The sequence below is a fragment of the Leucoraja erinacea genome, chromosome 17 (assembly GCF_028641065.1).
Source record: "Leucoraja erinacea ecotype New England chromosome 17, Leri_hhj_1, whole genome shotgun sequence".
NCBI lineage: Eukaryota > Metazoa > Chordata > Chondrichthyes > Rajiformes > Rajidae > Leucoraja > Leucoraja erinaceus.
Window position 1 is genome coordinate 26,641,299 of NC_073393.1, and position 24,546 is coordinate 26,665,844.

The 24,546-nt window shown below is 42.8% G+C and overlaps 2 protein-coding genes across 7 annotated transcripts in view; both read right to left on the bottom strand.

Annotated features, from left to right (window-relative positions):
* The window catches only part of wwox (WW domain containing oxidoreductase), a 977,325-nt gene that overhangs the window by 401,740 nt on the left and 551,039 nt on the right, over window positions 1–24,546 (bottom strand). The window contains exon 9 of one of the 6 annotated variants that reach the window (XM_055648847.1): window positions 19,387–19,431. The exons of the other annotated variants lie outside the window; for them this stretch is intronic. Within the exon in view, the coding sequence (XP_055504822.1) occupies window positions 19,402–19,431 (30 nt within the window). The 3' untranslated portion in view covers window positions 19,387–19,401. Of the gene's footprint in view, window positions 1–19,386; window positions 19,432–24,546 lie in introns of those variants that run through there. 6 annotated transcript variants of the gene reach the window in all.
* The window catches only part of LOC129705329 (uncharacterized), a 255,325-nt gene that overhangs the window by 195,192 nt on the left and 35,587 nt on the right, over window positions 1–24,546 (bottom strand). The gene's annotated exons all lie outside the window — the stretch shown is intronic.

Genomic DNA, 24,546 nt, shown 5'->3' on the forward strand with positions numbered 1-24,546 from the left:
AAGCTGACTGAACTGAACTGCAGGACACGGAAAATATGGATAATGGGTAGATTCCAAAACTGGCAACACATGACCAGTTATTTCCATAGGTAGTACCTACCACTGGAATATTAGAATCTGAGCAGCACAGAGGTGTCCATTTGGCATTTCAAATGTAGTCCAGCCGTTGCCATTTCTCAGCTCTTTTCCCATTGCACTGGAACTTTTCTTTCCTTCACATAATTCCCTGATTCCTTTTTGAAAACCACAATTGAATCAAAATCCCTTCAGGCATCACATTCCAAATCATAATCATGCAATGTGTGACAATTCTGTTTTTACTTGCTGCCTTTGGCTCTCCAGTCTAATTCTGCAGGTTCTTAAGTCATCATTCTAAGGACAAAGCTTCTCTTTTTTACTTTGTCCTGACATTTCAGAAATTGCATCTATCGACTTCTCCGAGCAATAATAATGACACGACTTTCCATAGTTTCTCTGATACACTTCTTTACCAAAGGGTGGTGGATGTATGGAACAAGTTGCTGGAGGAGGTAGTTCAGGCAGGCAATATTGTTTAAGAAATATTTAGGCAGATACATGGATAGGGTAGGTTCAGAGGAATATAGGTCAAATGCAGGCAGGTGGGATTATTGTAAACGGGGCATGTTGGTTGGCATGGGTAAGTTTCCACACTGTAACTGCAACTATAGTTATGCTCTATAACTCTATGACACGGTCATCAACAATTAACATTAATTTGGCTTTTCGCTCCATACATGCTGCCTGGCCCTCTGGAGATAATTCCAGCATTTCTTATGTGTTCCCTGAGCAATCCTCTCTACGTGGAGACACAAGAAAATACAGACGCTGAAATCTTGAGCAAACCACAAACTGCTGGAGGAATTCAGTGGGTTAAGCAGCATCTGTGGAGGGAATGGATCAGTGACATTATGGGTCGGGACCCTACTTCAGACATATACATATATACACATACATGCGCGCACACACACACACACACACACACACATAAAATAAATTGATTGTGGGGGGGTTTGATGCATATAATTAATTGCTTCTTCATATTTTCTTTTAAGATGGCAAGATACAATTATATCTCTGCTATTTAATGAGCAGCCATGATGACGCCAACATTTCAATCCATTCTTTTCGGACTTCAGGCTTTTGTTTTGTACTATGTTTTTTTTTTAATTTATTGAGCTTTTTTTGTTGTTTGTCATGTTATCTATTGAGTACAGTGTTTACACAATCTGTTGAGCAAGTAAGGATTTTATTGTTCCGTTTCGGTACATATGCCAATTGACTCTTGTCTCTCACTGTTGCTGGAACAACTTTCCCCTTGGTTTTCTTTCGTTATTCCGAGTTCAGCATTAGCCACTATACTGGAGAATGACAGCACAGTTCTCCTATTAAACTAGGAACAGAAAGCTCTCTGTCATTTATAATGTTGTTATATAACTGAAATACGTTTTGCTGCTAGCTATATAAAGTCAGAACAGCGAGTACAGTTGATTTGGCACGGCTGTAGCAAATCCATTGGCAATAGGCATTCATTAAGGACAAAGTGAATGTGATATTTGAACAGCTCCCACAACTCAGAGCTTCAAGTGGGTGGTCTGACCAGATTGCACCTTGGTGCCAACAGGCAAGAAGCATATGCCAACTCGTAGCACAGCAGGGCATAGTTTTCTGGTGTTAAGTTAGGAAGCACTTTACATAAATTTAGAACTCTTATGCAAATAACTGATGGATAAACTTTTCATTTGGGATTTTTAGAATTTTGCTTAAACAAAAGTATTTAGGAATACGAGACAGTGCTGCAGTACATGGAGTTAGGTTAATCAACAGAGATTGCACTGAATTAGGGAACAACCTAAAGGCTCTTGTTGCAATGTGACTAAAAGCAAGTTTTTAAAAAAAAAATAGGTGATCGATAAGCTTGGCCTATTACATTAGAAATATTTCTTTTGAAGTTCCACATTTAAAAAAAAAAGTAATGTGGTTAAATAAATTAAATAATGGTTAAAATTCAGGAATCTGAATGCAAGATAGCGACACTGCTCAAAAGCAGAATACTTTTAATTTGAGGAGTCACCAAATTTATTCTCTCACCCAGTCGGTCTTGGTTCTCTTTCACCGTGCAGTCTCTTGATAAGAATCTTTAAAGGACTGCCAGTCTGCCATGATCCAACTGGGAAGAGCAATGTGATTTGCAGGATCAGACTAAACAGCAGCCTCTGCGGGAAAACAGCTTTCCTTGTTCTGCACAGTGATATTTTTTAGTAAACACTGATCCTGGGAAGCATCCCTATTGAAGCTCAGAGGCTTGATCAACAAAACATTGCCCAGGAAACTCAGAAAAAGCTCCTTGTTCTTTTTCAATGAGCACAAGATGATCTTTAGGGTTTGAAAAATCGTCGAAAAGATGATACCTCCGGCAATGGCAGTAGTACAAAGCTGAAGTGACAGCCTAGATAATGTAATAGAGTCTATGAGTGATTTTGAAACAATAGTCTCATTTCAGGGAAGTTATTAACTGCTGCAGCTTCATCCTTTCGTGTTGCTTGATTGTCTGAACCCTTGTGATGTTCTTCGTAACCTTGCCAGGAACCTATTTATCATTATAGTAATGAAGCTGCTGCTTCCAATGTTGGAAGAGGTCTAAAGTTATAACTCTGGACTATGGTGAGTTACTCAACTTTGTTCCATTATATAGCACAAAAAGGGAATAAATGAAGGGGGTTATTGCATCTACCGTTACAGACTGAGGCACACATGAACTATAATGCGAGAAAGAGAGGAAATTTAACCTCCAGATTCAAGGGTGCTTAATTGTCGTATGTACTGACAACGGAACAATGAAATCCTTACATGCAGCAGCAAAACAGGCCTGTAAACACGATACTCATAGAAACCTCATCGAGCAGCACGATGGCGCAGCGGCAGAGTTGCTGCCTTACAGCACTTGCAGCGCTGGAGAACTGGGTTCGATCTTGACTACGGGTGCTGTCTGTATGGAGTTTGTATGTTCTCCCCATGACCGCGTGGGTTTTCTCCGAGATCTTCGGTTTCCCCCCCACACTCCAAAGACGTACAGTTTAGTAAATGTAAAAATTGTCCCTAGTGTTTGTAGAATAGTGTTAATATGTGGAGATTGCTGGTCACCACGGACTCGGTGGGCCGAAGGGTTGTTTCTGCGCTGTACCTCTAAAACTAAAACTAAACCTAAAACATATAATAAACAAAAAGAAAATTCAATAAATTAATAAACCCAATATTATTATTTAAAAAAACAAAGTCTTTAGTGCAACCAAGACAGTCTATACTGTATTGTATAGTTGTGTTTGCGGTGGTCAAGAGCCTGATGGTTGTTGGGAAAAAGCTGTTCCTGAACCTGGAGGTCATGGGTTTTCCCAAATCCTAACTTGTTTTTCAGAAACATTGTGTTATTAAACTTTTCAAAAATGAATTTAAGCCCGTGAAATGGTGTAATTTTTAACACAAGCTGAAGTTGTTGGATTGGTAACTGGAAAACATAAATTTAAAAGTCATCCAAAGAACAAGGGGAGAGGTCGGAAGAATGTTTTTAATGGAGGGTTACTTATATTCTACCAAACCAGAAACAGATGGAATAGAATATGTAATAATTTTAATAAAGTAAATGGATAAAGATTTGAACAAAAAATTAAATATGGTCAGGAAGAGGTAGAATGTTAGTTCTTTCAGATGTGTCGAAAGGGGCATAATTAATCATACAGCACCTGTCTGTGCCTCAAGAATTGGTTTAACATCAATGTAATGAATTATCTTCTTTACTTAAACAACTCAGTACTTTTACTTACCCTAATGCACCTCAACCAACATGGAAAGTGATCTAAGAGTTAACCACATCTCAAACCCTATTAAGTAGGTACAATATTTCTCATTTCTTGTTTTATCAGATTAGTCACTCGACATAAAGCAACCCACTGTTTCTTTTCAACACTAAACCTTAAACTTTTACCATAGGCTTGAAAGCAGGGGCGTGTGATTTGCGAAGCGGAGGTGTGATAGATTGTTCCTGTGTAGATTACTTTAATAACTACAGCACAGAACGGCTGATAATACAATGACACAGGTAGATTCCCTTTTTAACATGGGGAAATCAAACAAAACTTCCTTTGCTACTCTCGTGATAACAAGAACATTGCATTCCCAACCTCCTCCTCACCCCTGCAACACCAATAGTTAATCATGTTATGCAGGTGTTTTTTTTTTACAGAGACGTATTCCAGGAAATTGAATTAGACCACAACAAAAAAAGCAAGGTTATCAGTGGAAAGAATATTATGCCATCATTCTTCACAAGACTGCAGGGACATTGTTTTGGCAGAAATAAATACCGTTTCTTTCTAATACCTGTATCTCACAACAGCCATGTACTTATCCGGTTCCATTACTATCTTCTAAAATGCTGTTTGCTGCACAGACCTTTCCTGAACCACAGTGCCCCTAAATCTGTTGTTCATTTACACAGATAACGATGGCAGGGCTTTTGCTCAGTGATCAGTGCCTTGCTTAAGCGAGTTAATCTTGTTTTACAGCTGAATTATTTTGTCTCCTGCAGGCTGCGATTATGTACAAAGATATTGTGTTCGTGGGAGCGGATCTTTCAACGAGAGATCCTGTGGTCAGATAACCCTGTGAACTGGTCTGTTGCCGCAATGGATGAGCAACAGTTTCCTCGCCCGAGTAATTTGTCTTTTGAGATGGCAGCAGATAACATGCAGATTAACTGGTAGAGTGTCAGTGATATTAAGATATACGTTCCATCCCGCTCCGCCACCCCCACAACAACCAGCTGTTTCCTACACAATGCATACAAAGCTTCGGCCTTGCTTCAGTGCAACTTGTCGATACTCAGTTATAAAAAGAAATTGAGCTGTTTGTTCCTCAATATTCCAAAGTGCATACAATTAACAATGCAAACTGTCTATTTTTTCTAAAAAGTCGCCATGGGAAGAATCTCAGGGCTGTGGGTGCCAATGTAAGTTTTTGTGATGAATGAATAGTTTGACCAAAAAGAAAAGGTATAAATTCAATGGTTAGCAAACTATGTCCTTTCATCCCACAGGGTGAAATGCAGCACAAGTCACCTCTTAATAACTGTGACTGTTCCCATAGATCCTGCGCTATCACAATCTCAAGGTGCCACGTGTTATTAAATGAATGTGTGAAACAGCTTGAATTAATGATCTCTCACCCTGTACAGGGGCTGTAGCTTAAAAAGGAGGAAAACTCAATTCACCTGCCCTTTGTCTCCATGAGATCTGAATTTAACAGATTCTGACCTCCAAAGCTGGGTCAAAATTATTCTGGAACTGTATTATATAAAACAGAGAGGGGCTGCTTTCGGGTTATATAAAGTGCAACTTCAAACATTAGGAGGTTGTTTCAACATTAATCACATTGGCTTGTACTGTGTGTGCATACAATACGCAATCTGTACCAAATACTATACCTGCACAATTTGATTCACTTTGAGCACAAAGAATACAAAAATAGAATGTGCAGTGCCTGCAAAAATTGCATTTGCAGAGTCAGAAATTCTATTCATTATAGCATGTTGCAAAATAATATTTCAACATTAATACATCCATGAGGTTGAGTGCCTGATTTTGATTCAACGTTTAGAATTTAATGTTTATTGTTAAACATGCATGCCGAGAAACTGGATCGCAAAGCACCCATTTTTCAAGTGTTAATCATGCAAATGTCAAGCTTTACTCCAAGTAAATCGAGCCAGTGATTATTTGGACGAGGACTTGTGCCAATTGCAAAATTGAATCAGAAACTTCCCTTTGCAATCTATGTTAGTGCACTCAACTCTTTCCCCTGCATCGGGCAGCAACAAATGGTATAATTATTTGAATAATTGCTGAAAGCTTCACACTAAAATTGTTATGGAGCAGTTTTGAGAGAATAAGGAGCACATGTTACTGGGTTGTGGCATTTCTCAGTATTTAAAAGGTCACAATGGCAAAAAAGACTCAGCTGACCAGCTTCAGAACACACTGCACATTGCTCAAACACCTCACAAAGTCCACTGATTAACAGGGAGTGTTCCTTCAGCGTTGTTCTTTCATGTTTTTAAAATAAAATTTATTCAGAATAAATACAAAACAAAATCTGTGCATAAAACTCTTCATACCGTCCCAGCAGCTCTATTTTAGACTTTAGGGAGATACAGTGCGGAAACATGCCCTTTATCCCACCAAATCTGCACTGACCAGCGATCACCTCATACACTGGCACTATCTAACACACCAGGGACAAATTACAATTTGTATCGAAGCTAATTAACCTACAAACCTGCACGTCTTTGGAGTGTGGGAGGAAACGGGAGCACCCGGAGACAATCCACCCAGTCACAGGGATAACGTAAAAAACACCGAACAGACAGTACCCGTTGGCGGGATCGAACCTGGGTCTCTGACACTGTAAGGAAGCTGCTCTGTGGCTACACCATTATGCCACCCACTATATGCATTCAATAGGGTCGTAGTTAGTAGTGTTCGCACCTATCATTAAACAAAACACCCTTAACACTCATCCCCTGATGTGATACGCCATCACTTGTTTCAGGGATGTCCTCATTGGACTCTGCTGCTTAATGTCCAGCAGTCAGAAGGACCTGAGACTCTGGTCCTCCCCTAAACAGTCTTGGCGTTGGCTGCACCCGGCTTCAGTGCGTCCTTCAGCACGGAATTTTATAGTCTAGAAAGGGCCAGTTGGCGACATTCCCTGGTGGACATCTCACTGTGCTGTGAGACGAACATGTCTCAGGCAGACTACAGTGAGTCTTTCACCGAGTGGATGGTCTTCCAGCAGCACTCGATGTCTGACATTTGGATGTCCGTCTTTGCTTGAAGACCAGCATTTTGTTGACATTAATGACAGCAATTCACACTGGAAGCATCGTTATGGCCATGGCTGAACATTCAGAGTGGGTGAGCAACCTCACTGTTAGGCATAGGCTGTCAATTAGAAGATAATAGGCAATTGCACCTCTTGTATTTTCCCCCTTTATCACTTAAATTTAGGATGAAAACTAGGGTAAAGGCCTACCAATGAGTCTTCAGAGCCACCACATTCTGCTACATGAATACCATAAACAATTTTATAGACATTTGGCAAATGGATAGAAAAGGTTTTAAGCGATATGGGTCAAATGTTGGCAAAGAGGACTAGTAAAGATGGGCTACTTGGTCGGCATCGACAAGTTAGGCCAAACAGCCTATTTTCATGCCGTATGACTCCATGAACAATGTATTGGCAAGGTTAGGTTTTTCCAAAGCTGTCATCACATAGATTTAGTTGACAGTGTTCACAGAAATCTTCAGCCAAGCTCTTGTGCCTGGAATCCTTCATCTGTGGAGATCAAGGTCACATTGACTCTCTACTTCCTTGCCACAGGATCCTTCCAAGCAGCTGCAGTAAATGTATGCCTCTTCTCAAGTTGCTGTTCATTGTTGATTTGGGAGGAAACCCCAGCACTGTATTTGTGAAGAAATTATTGTACTTACTTTGGTTCCATTAAGAAACAAGGATCGGCTTGGGCACTGGGAACTGCCAACACTGCTGACTTCCAAAAGCTTGCAGTTAGCCCTGATTGTTCTTTTATAACTGCAAGAGATCCAAAGGAGAACAGAGACCTTTTCATCAATAAGGCAACTTACACCTTTCTCAATGACTGGTGTGGTATGCATTTTGAAAGTAAAGGGCCTGTCACACTTGGGAGACCTCCACCGCGTGTGCTGGCGACCTTAAGCGACTAAAAACAATCAAGGTTCTGGTGATCTATGACCTCCTACGATCTTCCTCGACAATGTGTACGATCTCCTAACGAGTATGTTGAAGACCTCCCTCAACTATGAAGAAGACCTCCTTCGACTATATTGAAGACTGGCTTCGACCCTGTACGTTTTACTCGAGGATGGTCTCTGGCAAATTGGTCCGCGAATGAGCACGACCCCCTTCGACCTCAGAGGACCACACCAAAAATCAACAACGACCAGTGACGATTAACTACAACTCAAATGATCACCTGATAAAATTATGTCATGTCTGCATTTTTTTCTCACTAAAAAATGCCTCCCAGGTTTTTTTTAATCATTCTGAACCATGCAAGCAAGGAAGGAACTAGTTTGGAGGATGTTAGTAAAAATACAACCACTGCTGTTTGCAGTAGCCCTTTTGCTTCAGCAAGAAAGACAGAAGGGGAAGAGCAAGGGTGAAGAGGAAACACAAGAAAAGGTCTCAATGGGTGAATGGAGATGATGTGATTGTCAGTCCCAGTACACCAGATGACTGGAAGAGAGTGGCACTGGGCTTTGTCAAAAGATGGAACTTTAAGCACACATGTGGGGCAGTGGATGGCAAGCATGCCATTCTTGTCCCTGTCCCTGTACCCCTCATTTTCCTTATCGTACATGATGGCATTCTGCTGGAACCATTCCTCAAGGTCCCCCCTGCTGCCTGGTGAAGGTGTAGGGCATAACCTTCCTTCAGCCCTCCCTCACCACCAATGGGGCATCTGCTTCTGATGCTGTCAGACACAGGAGAAAGGGCTGCTTTGCTGCCTTCAAATGAGGCAGTGAAGGATGGGGACATATACTACCACCCTGGTCTCCTCCAGAGGTCTCTCATGCAGGGCTACCTCCTCCTGCACTATCACCTCCTGTGGCATCACCTCCTGCCACTCCTCCTCTTAGGTGGGCAACAACTGCATGGCAGGTTTTTTTGAGGGTTTGTGCCCTCCTCCTGCGCTGCTGCCTTTTTGGTGCCATCTCTAAAACACAAGTCTCCTCTCCAAAAAACTCCAGCTATGAATGAACATGCCCTGGAGTGATAAAGGTCATATGTTGCCATTTAAATTACCTTTTTATTCTACTGCCCTTTTTTTTACCCCGGAGCTATCACCTTCGAGTTACTACGACTAGCATCACGACCTACTACGACCGACTTTGACTAGACCTACGATTAAAAAAATATCGATTTTTCCCACGGCGACATATTTTTAGTCAATTTTTAATATCTTGAAAAATACATCGCGACCTAGCTGAAGCCTCGACTACGACCACTCTCGACCATGAAGTAGAGTGACGAAGACCTCCTACGACCTCGTGGCGACCTTGCCGCGACTGTGGGTCATGGGCAAGGTCGCCAGAACTCGCAGTGGAGGTCGCTCAAGTGGGACAGGGGCTTAATTTCATGAAAGTGGTTGGCATGTTTATAGGAAGGACACAACTCCTTCATTCAGGGAGCGGCCACACTGCTGAACATATTCAACAGGCATTGATACCAGGAAGGATGTATCGTGGAGACAATGACTCCCCATCATTTGCTTGGATCTCATTCTCCAATACATTCAGCTGAGCAAAGACACAAGAGCCACACAAGCACCAGAGAAATGGTGAAATACATTGTTGGTCTCTTCAAGATGAGATTTTGATGCATGTATCAATCTGGGAGCATCCCACAGTAAACTCTAAGCCTTTACATCCAAGTTAAGACTACATCTTTAAAAACATTGAACAAGGAGGTTACAAGGCCACGCTAAAAATGTGGCAACTCTTGTTTTTCTGCCTCAGTGAAATCTACTCTTGTACTTAAGTATAATTGTGCCTATGTATACTATAATTTTTACTGAACTGTGTGCAAGAAAGGAATTTCACTGTACCTCGGTACAGTGCTCCATTGATGTGATGTAAAGTACCATTGACGTGAAGACTTGGACACAAGGAATTGCACATCTTTAGTTTAGTTTTTATATTCAAAGATACAGCGTGGAAACAAGCCCTTCAGCCCACCGAGTTTGCGCCGACCACAATCATCCATATACTACTTCTATCCTACAGATAAGGGACAATTTATGGGAGCCAATTAACCTACAGGCCCTTACGTCTTTGGAATATGGGAGAAAACCGGAGCACCCGGAGAAAACCCACAGAGAGAATGTAAAACTCCGTACAGGCAGCACCCTTCGTCAGGATCTCTGGCACTGTATGGGAGCAATTCTACTGCTGCACCACTGTGCTGTCCTGTTGCATGTTGCAATCTTAAGCAATTAAACTATTTAGTGGATCAGGCAACATCTCTAGAAGACATGGATAGGTGACGTTTCGGTTCAGGACCCTTCTTCAGCCAAGACGTATTTGCTGTGCATCTAACAGCAAAAAACAAAGATATCACTCAATACCAGAGGAAGAGCCTAATGGAGACTGAAGCTTGTGGGATACAAAATGGAGCCCGAGGTGCAGCAGGAGTGAACAGAGCAGGGGGAAGGCAGCGGCAAACAGAAGGTGTCCTTGTTCAGCAACCATGGACTCATTTCCCAGATGAAAAGAGAATAGCTTTGTTGAGATGGGCTCAAGGCATTTCTGATAGAGAGATGCTTCTCTGAAATCATAAATCCCAATGCAATCCAGAACACAATGCATCAATAATCTGGCAGGGCAGTCCTGATAGAAACATAGAAACATAGAAATTAGGTGCAGGAGTAGGCCATTCAGCCCTTCGAGCCTGTACCGCCATTCAATATGATCATGGCTGATCATCCAACTCAGTATCCTGTACCTGCCTTCTTTCCATACCCCCTGATCCCTTTAGCCACAAGGGCCACATCTAACTCCCTCTTAAATATAGCCAATGAACTGGCCTCAACTACCTTCTGTGGCAGAGAATTCCAGGGATTCACCAATCTCTGTGTGAAAAATGTTTTTCTCATCTCGGTCCTAAAAGATTCCCCTTTATCCTTAAACTGTGACCCCTTGTTCTGGACTTCTCCAACATCGGGAACAATCTTCCTGCATCTAGCCTGTCCAACCCCTTAAGAATTTTGTAAGTTTCTATAAGATCCCCCCTCAATCTTCTGATGTCACATTATAATCCCTCACATCCTGTTCTGTTGGTCCAGTTGCACTGATTATGACATGAACAAAGGAATCCCTGCTTCAATTATTCATAAGTTTTTGCTGAAGCATCTCTGTATTTCCTGATGAATGGCACCTTATTTAAATAACTCAAACTCGATAAAATATATTTCCTGTAAAATTCTCCACTCTCTAGGCTTAACCAAAAATGGCACACGGATTCTCGTGACAAATGAGGACATGAAATTTATTTCTGCAATGCTCCACCCTGTGGGGATTCTTCCTCCTGGAACTCTTCTGCAGGTTGGTCCATTAGGTGTCCACACCTCTGTTGAAGAGAACCTTGTTCCCAGCTTTTATCACATTAACTCCATTTTTAGTTCAGAGACACAGCATGGAAACAAGCCCTTCGGCCCATCGAGTCCACACTGACCAATGACCCCCGTACATAAGTTCTATCCTACACACTAGGGACAATTTAGTGACAAGGACCACCGGTTCACATCGGTTTTGTGTTAACCCACTTTCTCATCCACTTCCTATGTACTAGGGGTAATTTACAGAAGCCGATTAACCTACCAACCTGTGCGTCCTTAGAATGTGGGAGGAAACCGGAGCACCTAGAGAACACTCACACGGTCACAGGGAGAGCATGCAAACTCCGTACAGACAGCACCCGTGGTCAGGATCGAACCCGGGTTGGTGGGTATATGGAATGGGTTGCCAGAGGACGTAGTTGGGGCAGGTGCTCAGAGTCACAACATTTAAAAGACATTGGAATGATATATGGAAACGAAAGGTTTGGGATGATATGGGCCAAATGCGGGTAGGTGGGACTAGTGGAGATGGTGTGGGCAAGTTGGGCCAAAGAGCCTGTTTGTGTGCTGTAAGCATTCATGACCGAGACTTACAAGTTCCTATAAGAGAAATTAAGAGGCTGCTTCCCCCTCTTTGGCAGCTTCTCTCGCCCTCATAGATACCGTATGGCTGTGATAGAGTGGCTTTAATAACTGGAGACTCAAGAGACTGAGGATCTAGAGTCTTGAGCAAGAAGCAAACAGCTGGAGGAACTCAGTGGGTCACAGTGGCACAGTGATGTTGCGGGTAGACCTGCTGTTTCAGTGCTAGAGATTCACCTCGGGTTCTGTCTGTGTGGAGTTTTTATGCTCTCCTGTGACTATGGGTTTCTTCCAGGTGGTCCAGTTTAACTCCTTGACCCCAAAGACAGTGGTTTATGGGTTAATTGGCATTTGTAAATGGCCCTGAGTGTGTGGTGAGTGATTGCGAATGTGGGATAAAATAAAAATTATGTGAATGGGTGATCGATGGTCAGCATGAATTAGGTGGGCCGAAGGGCCTGTTTCCAGGTGTATCTTTCAATCAAGCAATCCAGTTGTGGAGGGAAATTGACAGACGATGTTTTGGGTCAGGACCCTTGAGGATGGGCCTAAAACCTTGTCTGTCTATTTCTCTCCACAGATGTTGCCTGACCTACTGACTCCCTCCAGCAGTTTATTTCTAGTTTCAAAAATGATGTGCTTCCCTGAAGGCTGCTCAGAAGAGTTGGAAACTGCACTAGACTGAATTTGCTCCCACGGAGAATTCTACAAGCCTAGTTTAAGGGCTTATATCTGTGTGTAAACCAGCTGAAAACGATTTCACATTGGAGATTGTCCAATTTTACATTCTTTTTAATGACAATCTGATTTGGCATTAGTTCTAAACACGTTTAGTACACTAAATATGAATGGAATTTCTCTGCAACAGAATACCTCGTTCACTAATCTACCACTGGCATCCATTGTTATTAACATTTTATCAACAAGATGTATTTACGTAAAGATGGCTTGGAGATTGCCAGGAACCTAACTCTCCTCCAATCACAAATAGTCATGCTCCCTACTCAGTTGGCTTGCCAACAATCCAATATTGTGCAGGACTTTCTGGATTTGAAAGTTGTACACTCCCGATGACGGTGTTTTGCAGGGTAGCAATTGTCCCATAAATGCAGCACAGGCCCAGTGGGATGGGACCCTCAGCTGCAACTCCTTTAGAGATGCAACCTGTGACAAGAGTGCTCAGTTTATCCTGATAGGAGGAAGAAATGCTGTGGGAGTTGTGAATGGAGACTCACCCCCTTCCTCCCACCTCTCCAACACAGCCCTAGTCCCTTGGACACAGCTATCCCCAGGCCAGCATCCTTGAGATTGAAGTCATGGCAGGTCCAGTTCCTTGGGAAGACCCAATGCCAGGCACGTCTCAGGTCAATCAATGGTTCTCTAGTGTCACATAAGAACTGGAGTGCAGACTGGACTTTGAAAATGGCACCAAAACATGGCACCTCTTGCATGCGGAATCAGTGGACTATTTCTGCACACTTGCTAATCGGGAAGGTGCTTGGGTATGGCAATACTCTACTGGACTGTTCGTAAGAAAATAATTTCATTGTGCATTTGCATTCGCACAAGTGACAATAAAACAACCATTGAATATGTGCAAATGGAGGGTGAAATTCTTTGTTTGCACACAGTTCAGTAAAGTATTAGCAAAGTGCACAGAAATAGTCCACTGAGACCATATTCAAGAGGTGCCAAGTTTAAGCACAATTTTCAAAGTCCTTACATGATGTTGTACCTGAGAACCACCCACTGACCGACACTTGGGCACTGTGGATCTGTCTGGTCACTAAGAGCTATTCTGGGTCAGCTCTCTCATTAACTACTTTCAAAGACACCTCTCAAAGAGCTATTGCACAGTGGGTTGTAAAACTGTTTGAATTACCATCCATGCCTTGGCCCCTCTCCCCGTTCTTATTTTTATTTTGATTCAACAACTTGTGTGTGAATCTGAGCGATTTCAAGATAAAGCTGATTACTGCAAAGGACAGTGGCTTTTGAAAATATACAAGGAGGAAATGTCCACACTCCTAAATTTGGGGAGTGGGAAATGTTTGTCATCTCAGATTAGGACGTGATTAGCTGACTTTTCAAAAGAAAACTCAATGTTGATGTATAGTCTGGTGCTTTCTTTACAAGTTTAACAGCCGGTTTTCAGGAATGAGTAACCAGCAGATTCTGGATTCTATTTTCTGTATTTTATTTTCATTCTCCCTCTTCACTTATTTTACACATTGGCTTCAGAAATATAAAGAGAAAGCGCCCATGTAACCTATCATGCCTTCTCTTTCATTCATGGTTGATCTTTAACCTCAGCAAGACTTTCTTGCAATTATGTAGAAACAATGAACTACAGATATTGGTTCACCAAGGAAAAACACAAAATGCTGGAGTAACTCAGTGGGTCAGTCAGCATCCCTGGAGAACATGGACAGGTTACGTTTCGGGTTGGGCCACGTCGGATTCTACTACGGCTTTAGTGCAGTCTCTGAACCTTTTCATCTTTGAAAATCTTCAATTATAAGAGATACTTTCGCACAAAGATCCGGTGGAATTTGACAACCTGCATTTGAGAGTTGGAATATAATAGCCTACCACCACATATTATTTGCTTACAATTTGTTCCACTCATCCACTCTTCTGATTCCTGTTTCCTTTCTTTCCTTCACATCCCATTTTAAACCAGCCATCCTATTCATCTCTTTACTGGCCTTTCTTACCTTCTGACCATCCGAACCCCTCTCAACAGACATGGGAGAAAGTGATTAAATTGCAGAGTAATATTAAAAATTGAGCATAGGAGGGCAGCATGCCGAAATGTTGAAACAAAGAACTGCAAATGCTGGTTTATTTAAAAAAAGACAGTTTAAGTTTAATGTGGACACAAATTGCTGGAGTAACTAAGCGGATGAGGCAGCATCTCTGGAAAGAAGGAATGGGCGAAGTTTCGGGTCGAGACTCTTCTTCAGACTGATGGGGGGGGGGGGATCGGAGACACTTTATAAAACTCTGATGAATGTAGTTCCAATCATGACTATTGATTATTTCCATACATAGTTATTGTGCGTCAAGGTAAAAGTATAAAGTGTAGCACATTGTGTTTCACAACTTGAGCCACAGTTCCTTGAAAGTTTAGTTCCTTGATCTTTCACAATGGGTCAGTTTTATATCCTTTCCACGTCCACTCTATCTAGGCTGTTCATTATTCGCTAGGTTTCAATGCAAACCTTCCTCATCCTTCTAAGCTCCAGTGAGTAAAGGCCCAGAGCCTTCAGACACTCCTCATATCTTAATCCAATCATCCCTGGGATCATTCCCATAAACCTCCTCTGAACACACTCCAAAGCCAGCACATCCTCTGATATGGAGCCCTAAACAGCTCACAATATTCCAATAGATGCAAAAGGTGAATGATTGAAGCACGATCGGACTGACTGTTAATGCAGAGGTGTATAATTATCATGCCTCTAATTTTGGAATGTTAAAAATGTTGAGTTCATAGAATTACAAGAACTCGTGATGTGCCACAGAATTTGCATTCACATTAACCAGCACCATAAAAAAGTCCCTTGTTTTTATTCTTACAAATGACAGTTGTAACTCTCTAGTTTTAATGCTTAGAACCTCTCACCTCAAGCATTTTGATTTAATCCAAGTACGACAGTGCAGATGATTTATTTTTATAATATCATGATTTTTAATATTGTTCTACTTGAACTAAGTGTCAAGAGATCCAACCCAATTCTGAATGTACTTATCTCCCCGGCAGGAATCTACCCAAAAATCAGCACTAATTGGCACCCTACCTCAGAGACAATAATGGCTAAGTCGGAGATTAAGAATCATACATTAATGCAACATAGATTGAGTTTTGTTTAGAGATACAACGTGGAAACGGGCCCTTCGGCCCACCAAGTCCATGCCAGTCAGCGATCCCTGCACGCTAACACAATCCTACACACACTAGGGAAAATAAGAGAGTTTGGTATTCTGAAAAACGCAAGGAATCATGGGATTGGTCAAAGGTCACTCGCTATAAAGAAAAAGCGAACAAAGCGCTGACAGTATAAACTGTCTATAAATTCTTATCTTTATTCCTGATTTATGTGTTAATATATATTTCATCTGTGGAATGGGAGCGTCTGGTAGCAGGAGAGCGGGGTGTATCAGCAAGATAGAGGGGTCACATTCGTGTGAGAGACGGGGGGGGGGGGGGGGGAGACTGGACTGGCAGAGAGACATTTTCGGCAGCTACACGCACACAGACCCGCGCCTCATCCGCAGCCAGGATTGAACCCAGGTCCCCCAGTGCCACAAGCACTGCCGATCTGGAACTGGACCATCCATCCGTCGTGTCCCCCCGGTCCCTCCCTAGTGTCCCATAACCGAAAGGGCGCGACGCCGAAAGGATACGAACCCAAACAGGCTCCACGTCGAAAGGACAATACACAGAACGGACATGACGTCGAAAAGCCGCCGAACGGACATGACGTCTCTGGGATTTGTTCAAGACCTTGTCAGCAATTGGTCCAGGCCCCCGCGTCCATCACATCACTGGCCGGGAGAGACGGGTGGGTGAGGGGGATTTTTTAATTTTCCTTCGCCGCTTTTGGACTTTCCTGGATATAAATGAAAACCCTGTGTGATTGGAACTTTCGGTTGATTTAACAAAATGATAATCCAAATTGGTTCCATAGATATTTACACCAACATCAATATCAGTGATATGACAGTAGTGGTCGTTTTGCACGCGGCGATTTCCTTTGGGTTTGAAAAGTGGTCAGTTGTAGAGAAAAACTTTATTACCCGTTCCTTCTCTCCAGAGATGCTGCCTATCCCGCTGATTTACTCCAGCAATTTGCATCCACCTTCAGTGGAAACCAGCATCTGCACTGTTCCTACACTGTTCTAGTAAATTTTGTCTGCGCTCTCTTCCTATGCTTTCGCGCTGTACAGTGCAGTGCCCAATATCCCAGCCTTAATGAAACCAATGTTTTAACAAAGTTCAACACAACCTCCTTGCCTTTATATCCTGCACCTCAGTTACAAACCCGTGAAATAGTTGGCATTGTTGATACAGCATATTATTTTACAATTTCCCCTATCACCCTGGGTCTATTTCCTATTGGAAAGCAGAATATAGTTGAGGGGTTGGTTAGATCAGACAAAAGATGGTTCTGAAATTTGTTTAATTTCGCTCAATGCATTTGATAGAGGGTTTCTCTACAACTGACCCACTTTTCTAACCTGAAGGAAATCACCAAACGCAAAACGACCAGTACTGTCATATCACTGAACCGACTCAGGGAATTAAGATATTCTTTAAAAAAACAGTAATATTTTTTCGGCTTGTTTCTTGATTCACACCCAAAGGACCACTGACCTTCAAGATTTCCAGTAGTTTATATATTGTGATAGTCAAAATATAATTGATGCAGCATTAGTGTTGGTGTAAATATCTATAGAACCATTTGGTATATCATTTTGTTAAATCAACCGAATATTTCAATCACACGGGGTTTTATTTTATATTCAGGAAGTCCAAAAGCAGCGAAGGAAAATTAAAAAATCCCCCACACCCTCCCGTCTGTCCCGGCCAGTGATGTGATGGACGCGGAGGTCTGGACCAATCGCTGACAAGGTCTCGGACAACTCCCGTCCCCGGAGACGTCATGTCCATTTAGTGGCATTTCGATGTCATGTCCGTTCTGCATATTGTCCTTTCGGCGTGGAGTCCGTTCGGGTTTGTATCCTTTCAGCGTTGTGCCCTTTCACTCATTTGGCTTTTAGGCGTCGTGTCCATTCGGTTATTTGTCTTTTCGGCATCGTGTCCATTCGGTTAGTTGGCTTTTTGCCGTTGTTTCTGTTCGGTATCTTGGCTTCCACTTCTTCGCTTCAGCTTCTCGTCCTTCGATGTCCCATCCGGATACCATTGGAGCAGAGCCGAGCCGAGCCGGAGCCAGCGCCCCTACTCCGCGCCAGCTGCAAGTCCGTGGCCGCCACTGCTCCTGGCCTGCGCCCTGCCAGTCTAGGGCTGCCGGCCAACCAGGCTGGAAAGGTAGAGCTGTGCTGGACCCAGCGCCTCCCCCCCACTCCAGCTGCAGGTCCCCGCCAGCCCAGGGCCACCCCGGACACCCCCAGACAGGGACAGGCCAACCGGCAGGAGACGGGGACAGCCCAGTAGCAACTCAACAGCGCCCGCAGCGGCGGAGACCCGGACTATGGACGAAACGCAGGCCTGCGCACAACATAGCACCACAGTGACCTATGACCTGGGCATGCGCAGTTGGAATACCAAACTCGCTTATTTACATTTATACCAAGCCAATTAAGTTACAAACCAGTACTTCTCCGGAGGGTGGGATGAAAACCGGAGCACCCGGGGAAATCCCAGGCAGTTCATGGGGAGAACATAAAACTCCGTACAGACAGCGCCCGTAGTCACGATTGGACCCGGGTCTCTGTCAGGTGCTGTTAAGCAGCAATTCTCCTGCTGTGCCACCCTGTCGCCCTCAGAAAATGGATAAAGTAGGGCTGCAATAAATGGATAAAGTAGGGCTGCAATACATGGATAAAGTAGCAGGAGCTTTACATCAACATGTAGTGACTGAAGGCAAAAGCTGGGAAAATAAAGTGGAAATATTATTAAAGTCTGAAAAAGGGATCCCCACACAAAATATCACCTATTCATGTTCGCCAAGGATGCTCTCTGACCTTCAGCTTTGTGTCTTTTTTTGTAAAAATCCATCTGCAGTTCCTTGTTTCCCCTAGAAATAATATTTGTTTTCTTCACTTCAACGAGCTCAACAGATAAATGTTAGTTAAAAAAAATTAATAATCCAGTTGGTAGGTAGAGGATTACTCCCAAACAATTAGTCCTATCAAACGCAGGTTTCTAAAATAAAGGTATTTTATAAGCTCCCAATCCCTCGTTAATAAAAGACATTCTTTATTACTTTTGCTGTAAAGGCGGGAATCATATTTTTGGATCACCTGAATTATTTAACGGCTTCAATCTGCATATTTTATAAAGGTTATAAAATCCTTCCAGAATCTGTTAATATCATTGACACTAACTGTAATTCAGCTGGAATTACTGGTAAAAACTCTTTAGACGACCAATTTACCATATAACATTCTGGAGCCCGTGATCAGCAACTCATTAGGGTGTACAGACAAATACAAAATAAATATGTCAGCCTTCACGAGATCGTTAAAAGGGCACAACATGCTGGAGTGACTCAGTGGGACAGGCTGCGTCTCAGGAGAACATGGATAGGTGATGTTACGGGTTGGGACCTTTCTTCACCTATCCGGCCCATAACGTCACCTATCCATGTACTCAAGAGATGCTGCCTGGCCCTACGAGTTAATACAGCAGTCTGTGTCCTGTTGTCTAAAGCAGCATCTGTGGTTCTTTGTATCTACTCTTTCACTTGAGTCTCTGTCCTTCACCAACATAACGTGAGGACTTGATGCTGTTGGGCATGGTTGTTATTACATGACAATCAAAGGATTACAGGTTTAGTTGGCACTGAAAAGAATTGCTGACCTTATAAAGATGCCGACCATGATAGGTGATTCCTAGAAATTAGTCAGCCCCTTGTCAGTCTCGTTAACACATCCTGAAAACACACAGGAGTCAGTGCTACACCGTGAACCGTATTAATAGTAGATAATAATCTTTGGCATAATTTTTCAAATGAAATGCTAGACGCTCCGGAAAACCACAGGACAAAGGTCACTAGATGTTCGAAAGTCAGAGTCAACATTTGCTGACATGCTTCAAAAGCAAATCAGATTCAGATTCAGATTCAGATTCAATTTTAATTGTCATTGTCAGTGTACAGTACAGAGACAACGAAATGCAACGACAAATCTCAGTTCGTTCAAAAATAGACGCAAAATGCTGGAGCAAACCAGCGGGTCAGGCAGCATCTCTGGAGAATTCCTTCAACCCACCCACAGATGCTGCTTGTCCAGCTGAGTTACTCCAGCATTTTGTTTCTATCTTCGTTGTAAACTAGCTTCTGCAGTTCCTTCCTACACAGAATCAAGAACAGACCTGCACAAATCAGGGCCAGCAACAGATAACATTAAACACCATTACTGACTTTATCTCTTCCGGCTCTCTCTCCCCCTAAAGCCTCCGACCTTATCGTTCCCCAGCCCTGCACAGACCGATTTTATCTTCCCCCCCAAAATTCACAAACAGAACTGTCCTGGCAGACCCATTGTTTTTGCTTGTTCATGCCCCACCGAATTAATTTCCACATATCTCAACTCCATCCTATCCCCCCTGGTCCAATCCCTCCCTACCTCCAAGACACTTCACACTCTCTTCGTCTCTTCAATGAACAGTTTTCCAGGCCCGCACTGCATCATTTTTACTATGAATGTCCAGTCACTCTACACCTCCATCCCCCACCAGGAGGGCCTTAAAGCCCTCCGTTTCGTCCTCGCCCGCAGAACCAGCCAATTTCCGTCCACCAATACTCTCCTCCGCCGAGCAGAGCTGGTTCTTACCCTCAACAACTTCTCCTTCCTCTACTCCCACTTCCTCCAGATCCAAGACGTAGCTATGGGCACTTGCATGGGCCCTAGCTATGCCTGCCTCTTTATAGTGTTCGTCGAGCAATCCCTCTTCCAGGCGTCTCTCTTCCTGGCCCTATCCCCGAACTCTACCTCCGGTACAATCCGGCAGTGATGTGGGAGCTGCCGGGGCTGTGAGCTGTGGAGATGCGGCTGGGGATGCGGCTGGAGATGCAGCATGGGCCGTGGGTGGTGTGGGCAACCGGGGCGCTAAGTGGCAAGGGAGACGGTGCAAGCCGGCGGTGGCATGGGAGCTGTTGGGGCTGTAAGCGGTTGGAGATGTGGCGTGGGCCGTGGGGTGACATCGGCAGGTCTGTCTGCTGTAACCAAGATCCATTGCAAAGCGGTCCATTAAAACGAGGGTTTACTCTACTGGAAAGAGATGTGAATACACTTGGCCACCAGACATTTAGAATAGGTCCTATTTTAGATGTCAGCAATTAATCGGTGGATTCCACTCGGAACGATTTTGAAAGAGCATTCTCGAGAGTAGGATGAAGAATCATTCAAGTCTTCTCTTCGAGTCATACAGCACGGAAACAGGCCCTTTGGCCCAACTTGCCCATGCCGACCAAGATGCTCTATCTATGTTCATCCCCACACATCTTTAACCTTCTCTTCTCTCACTTTAAAACTATGTCCTCTAGTCTTTGAGAAATTTCCAACCTTGGAAGAATGTTCTGATTGTGTGGCCTGTCTATGCCTCTCTAATATTACATACGTTTCTCAAGTCTCCCTTCAACCTTCAGCATTCCAGAGAAAACAATCCACGTTTGACCAAATGTAGAAACGATTATGGTGATTTACACAAAAGGACACAAAGTGCTGGAGTAAATCAGCGAATCAGGCAGCATCTCTAGAAAACATGGACAGGTGACATTATGGGTCAGGACAGCTCCAGGTTGTCCAACTTCTGTTTGCCGATAATACCACCTAATCCAGGCAGTATTCTGGTAGTGTTCCTCTGCACCTTCTCCAAAGCCTCCACATCCTTCTGCACCACCTCCATAAACCTCCCAAGATAACATTTCTTGAATTCTATGATATTACTTTTAACAAATATGGCCTTTGCACGCACAACTAGAAAGAGCATTTGGCTGCAATGCAGGACACCCAAATGAGCAAGTGATTAAAGAAGCCAACCATGTTCTGCAGACTTTCTTCTAGCAAGATCTTGTGAAGAATGTCCTTTGCACAAGAAAACTGTTTCTAATGCACCTGGTTTCTCAGAAGCCTGTCCAGCTTACTCTATGCACAAGGGAGGACACTGCCATACCCCTCCCATCACAGTTGCATGCACTCAAGCTTGCTGAAAGGGTAACTGTATTGTGGTGAAACAGGCCCCATAAGGTGCTCGTTAGGCCCCATTGGAATACTAGAAAATTTGGGCCCCATATCTGAGGACGGATGTGCTAGCTCTGTAGAGGACCCAGAGGAGGTTTACAAGAATGATTCCAGGAATGAGTGGATTAGCATATGATGAGCATTTGACAGCACTGGGCCTCTACTCACTGGAGTTTAGAAGGTTGAGGGGGGACCTCATTGAAACTTACAGAATAATGAAAGACATAGATAGAGTGGATGTGGATAGGATGTTTCCACTGGTGGAGGAGTCTAGAATCAGAGGACAGAGCCTCAGAATTAAGGGGTGCTCTTTTAGGAAGGTGAGAAGGAACTTCTTTTGTAAGAGGGTAGTTAATCTATGGAACTCATTGCCATAGGGGTGTGGAGGCCAAGTCAGTGGATATATTTAAGGCAGAGATAGACAAATTCTTGATTAGAACGGGTATCAAGGGTTATGGGGAGAAGGCAGGAAAATAGGATTGGGAGGCAGAGATCAGCCATGATTGAATGGCAGAGTAGACTCGATGGGCTGAATGGCCTAATTCTGCTCCAAAAACTTGTGAACACGGTGTATGGACCCTGTAAGGGCTACTTCCTGAGGTCAGTGGAGAGGTACTAACAAACGGGAGATTTGGCCATCAGTGGCCACCATTTCTGAAATGTTACACAAGCCTGCTGGTTGTAAACTGCAATGGGTGCTAACAAACTTGAATGATTTTATTTAAAATAAAATTTTCAAGCAAAAGGAGATTACTCACCTCATTTAGAAATAAAACAATAAAGGCTAATTTCTATATCAATGTTGCAATAAAAGTACCAATATTCTGCCTTTTCAGATACATGTAACATTTGTTTCCATGGAAGATACATATTTTTCTGTACTTCTCCAATCAAATTCCCTTAACCTCAAACGCAAATGGACAACCATCACCAACAATACCATTCACTTTTTCCACTCCAGTTCATATTTCATACTAAGTAGGAGTGCCAGAATTATTGGCAGTTTTAGGCTTTGGCTTACAATCAGAATGGAATTTAATTCCGTCAGCCTCAGTTGGACTTAAAGTTGGCGGCAAAAAATTAAACTAAGCATTCTTGCAAACTGCACCACTAGATGTCTCATTACATGTGACTCAAAATTTTGATCTGGTTAAAAATAAATGCTAATGATCTTACAGTTCAATATGTGTAGAAAGGAATTACAGATGCTGATTTATACTGAAGAGAGTCCCTACCCGAAACGTTCCCTATCTGTTTTCTCTAACGATGCTGCCTGACCAGCTGAGTTACTACAACACTTTGTGTCTATTTACCGTTCAATGGTTAAGGTGTGAGGGGCAATGTTTAAAGGAGATGTGCAAGGCAAGTTATATTTATATTGGTGGGTGCCTAGAACGTACTACCAAGTGTGTTGATGGATGAATGATATATTGGCTTTGGCAGGCTTTTAGATAGGCACGTGGATATGCAGGGAATGGAAGGATATGGATCATGTGCAAGCAAATTAGTTTATCTTAACACCTGAATCAGCATAGAAATTGTGGACTGAGGGGCCAGTTCCTGTACTGTTCAATGTTCTATCAGATTATGAGATGTAGACATCTGTAAAATACAGAAAGAGCATATTCAAATGCAGAGCGCTCAGTTGGACTGAAGAATCAAGTTCAGAATAGTCCGAGGTGAAACCAAGCAAGATTCAAAAACAATAAACAGATTAACTCTATCCCAGAAGAGCAACCAAATGTGCTTCTATTAGCACCTTCAATATCACTAGATTAGTTTGATCAAAACATATTCAATTATCATTACACACGTCAATCCATCTGTGAACAAATCCCACATTTGAAATCCATCTGATTGCCACCGTTATAAAGTATAAATTTGTATTTTCATTAAGAAACTCTCTCAACCTACAAGATATAAAATTGGTAATGAAGATGTGATTTTTCCTATCATTTTGAATTTATTTTAACTCTAGCTCCAAACACATCAAAATATATTTGCCAGTGACAGTAACCTTTTCATTGCAAGTTTGCACAACGTTAAAATGCCATACAAACTGCATCCGTTTGTCAGTAAAAATCTACCACATATATTGAATGGATTTCTTAATGATTAATTCTCAATGCAGGTTTAAATGGTAGGAGGAATGGGGACTGAATACACTGAAAAAGGCAAACTCTAATGTGTGGAATGCACTTTACATTCCAAATTTCATACTACTAACAAGTAGCATTGTTGCACTTGTATGGCATTAGCTAGCAACCATAATTTCAGAAACAAAATAACTCCACATCAAAACAGAGTCAACCATTGATTAAAAAGTTGATTTCTGCAATGTAAAAGCATACAGAGCCATGGTAGGTACATTTGGGGAAAGCTGGGTCAGAAACAGGGCTGAATTAAGTTAAGACGGGACACAAAAATATTCTGGCAAAAAGAAATATGATCTGGAGTCCAGTCAAGGAATTCTCCACGAAAAAGAGGTCTGGAATAGTTTAGTTATACAGCGCAGAAATAGGTCCTTTGACCCATGGAGTCCACGCCGACCAGCACACTAACACTATCCGACACACACTAGGGACAATTTAGAATTTTACCAAACCAATTAACCTACACACCTGTGAGTCTTTGGAGTGTCGGAATAAACCAGAGCACCGAGAGAAAACCCACACAGGTCACAGGGAGAATATACAAACTCCTTACAGACAGCACCCGTGGTCAGGATTAAAACCCGGGTCTCTGGTGCTATGAAGCACCAACTCTACCTCTGCTGCACCGTGCCGCCCTAACTATTTGTTAAA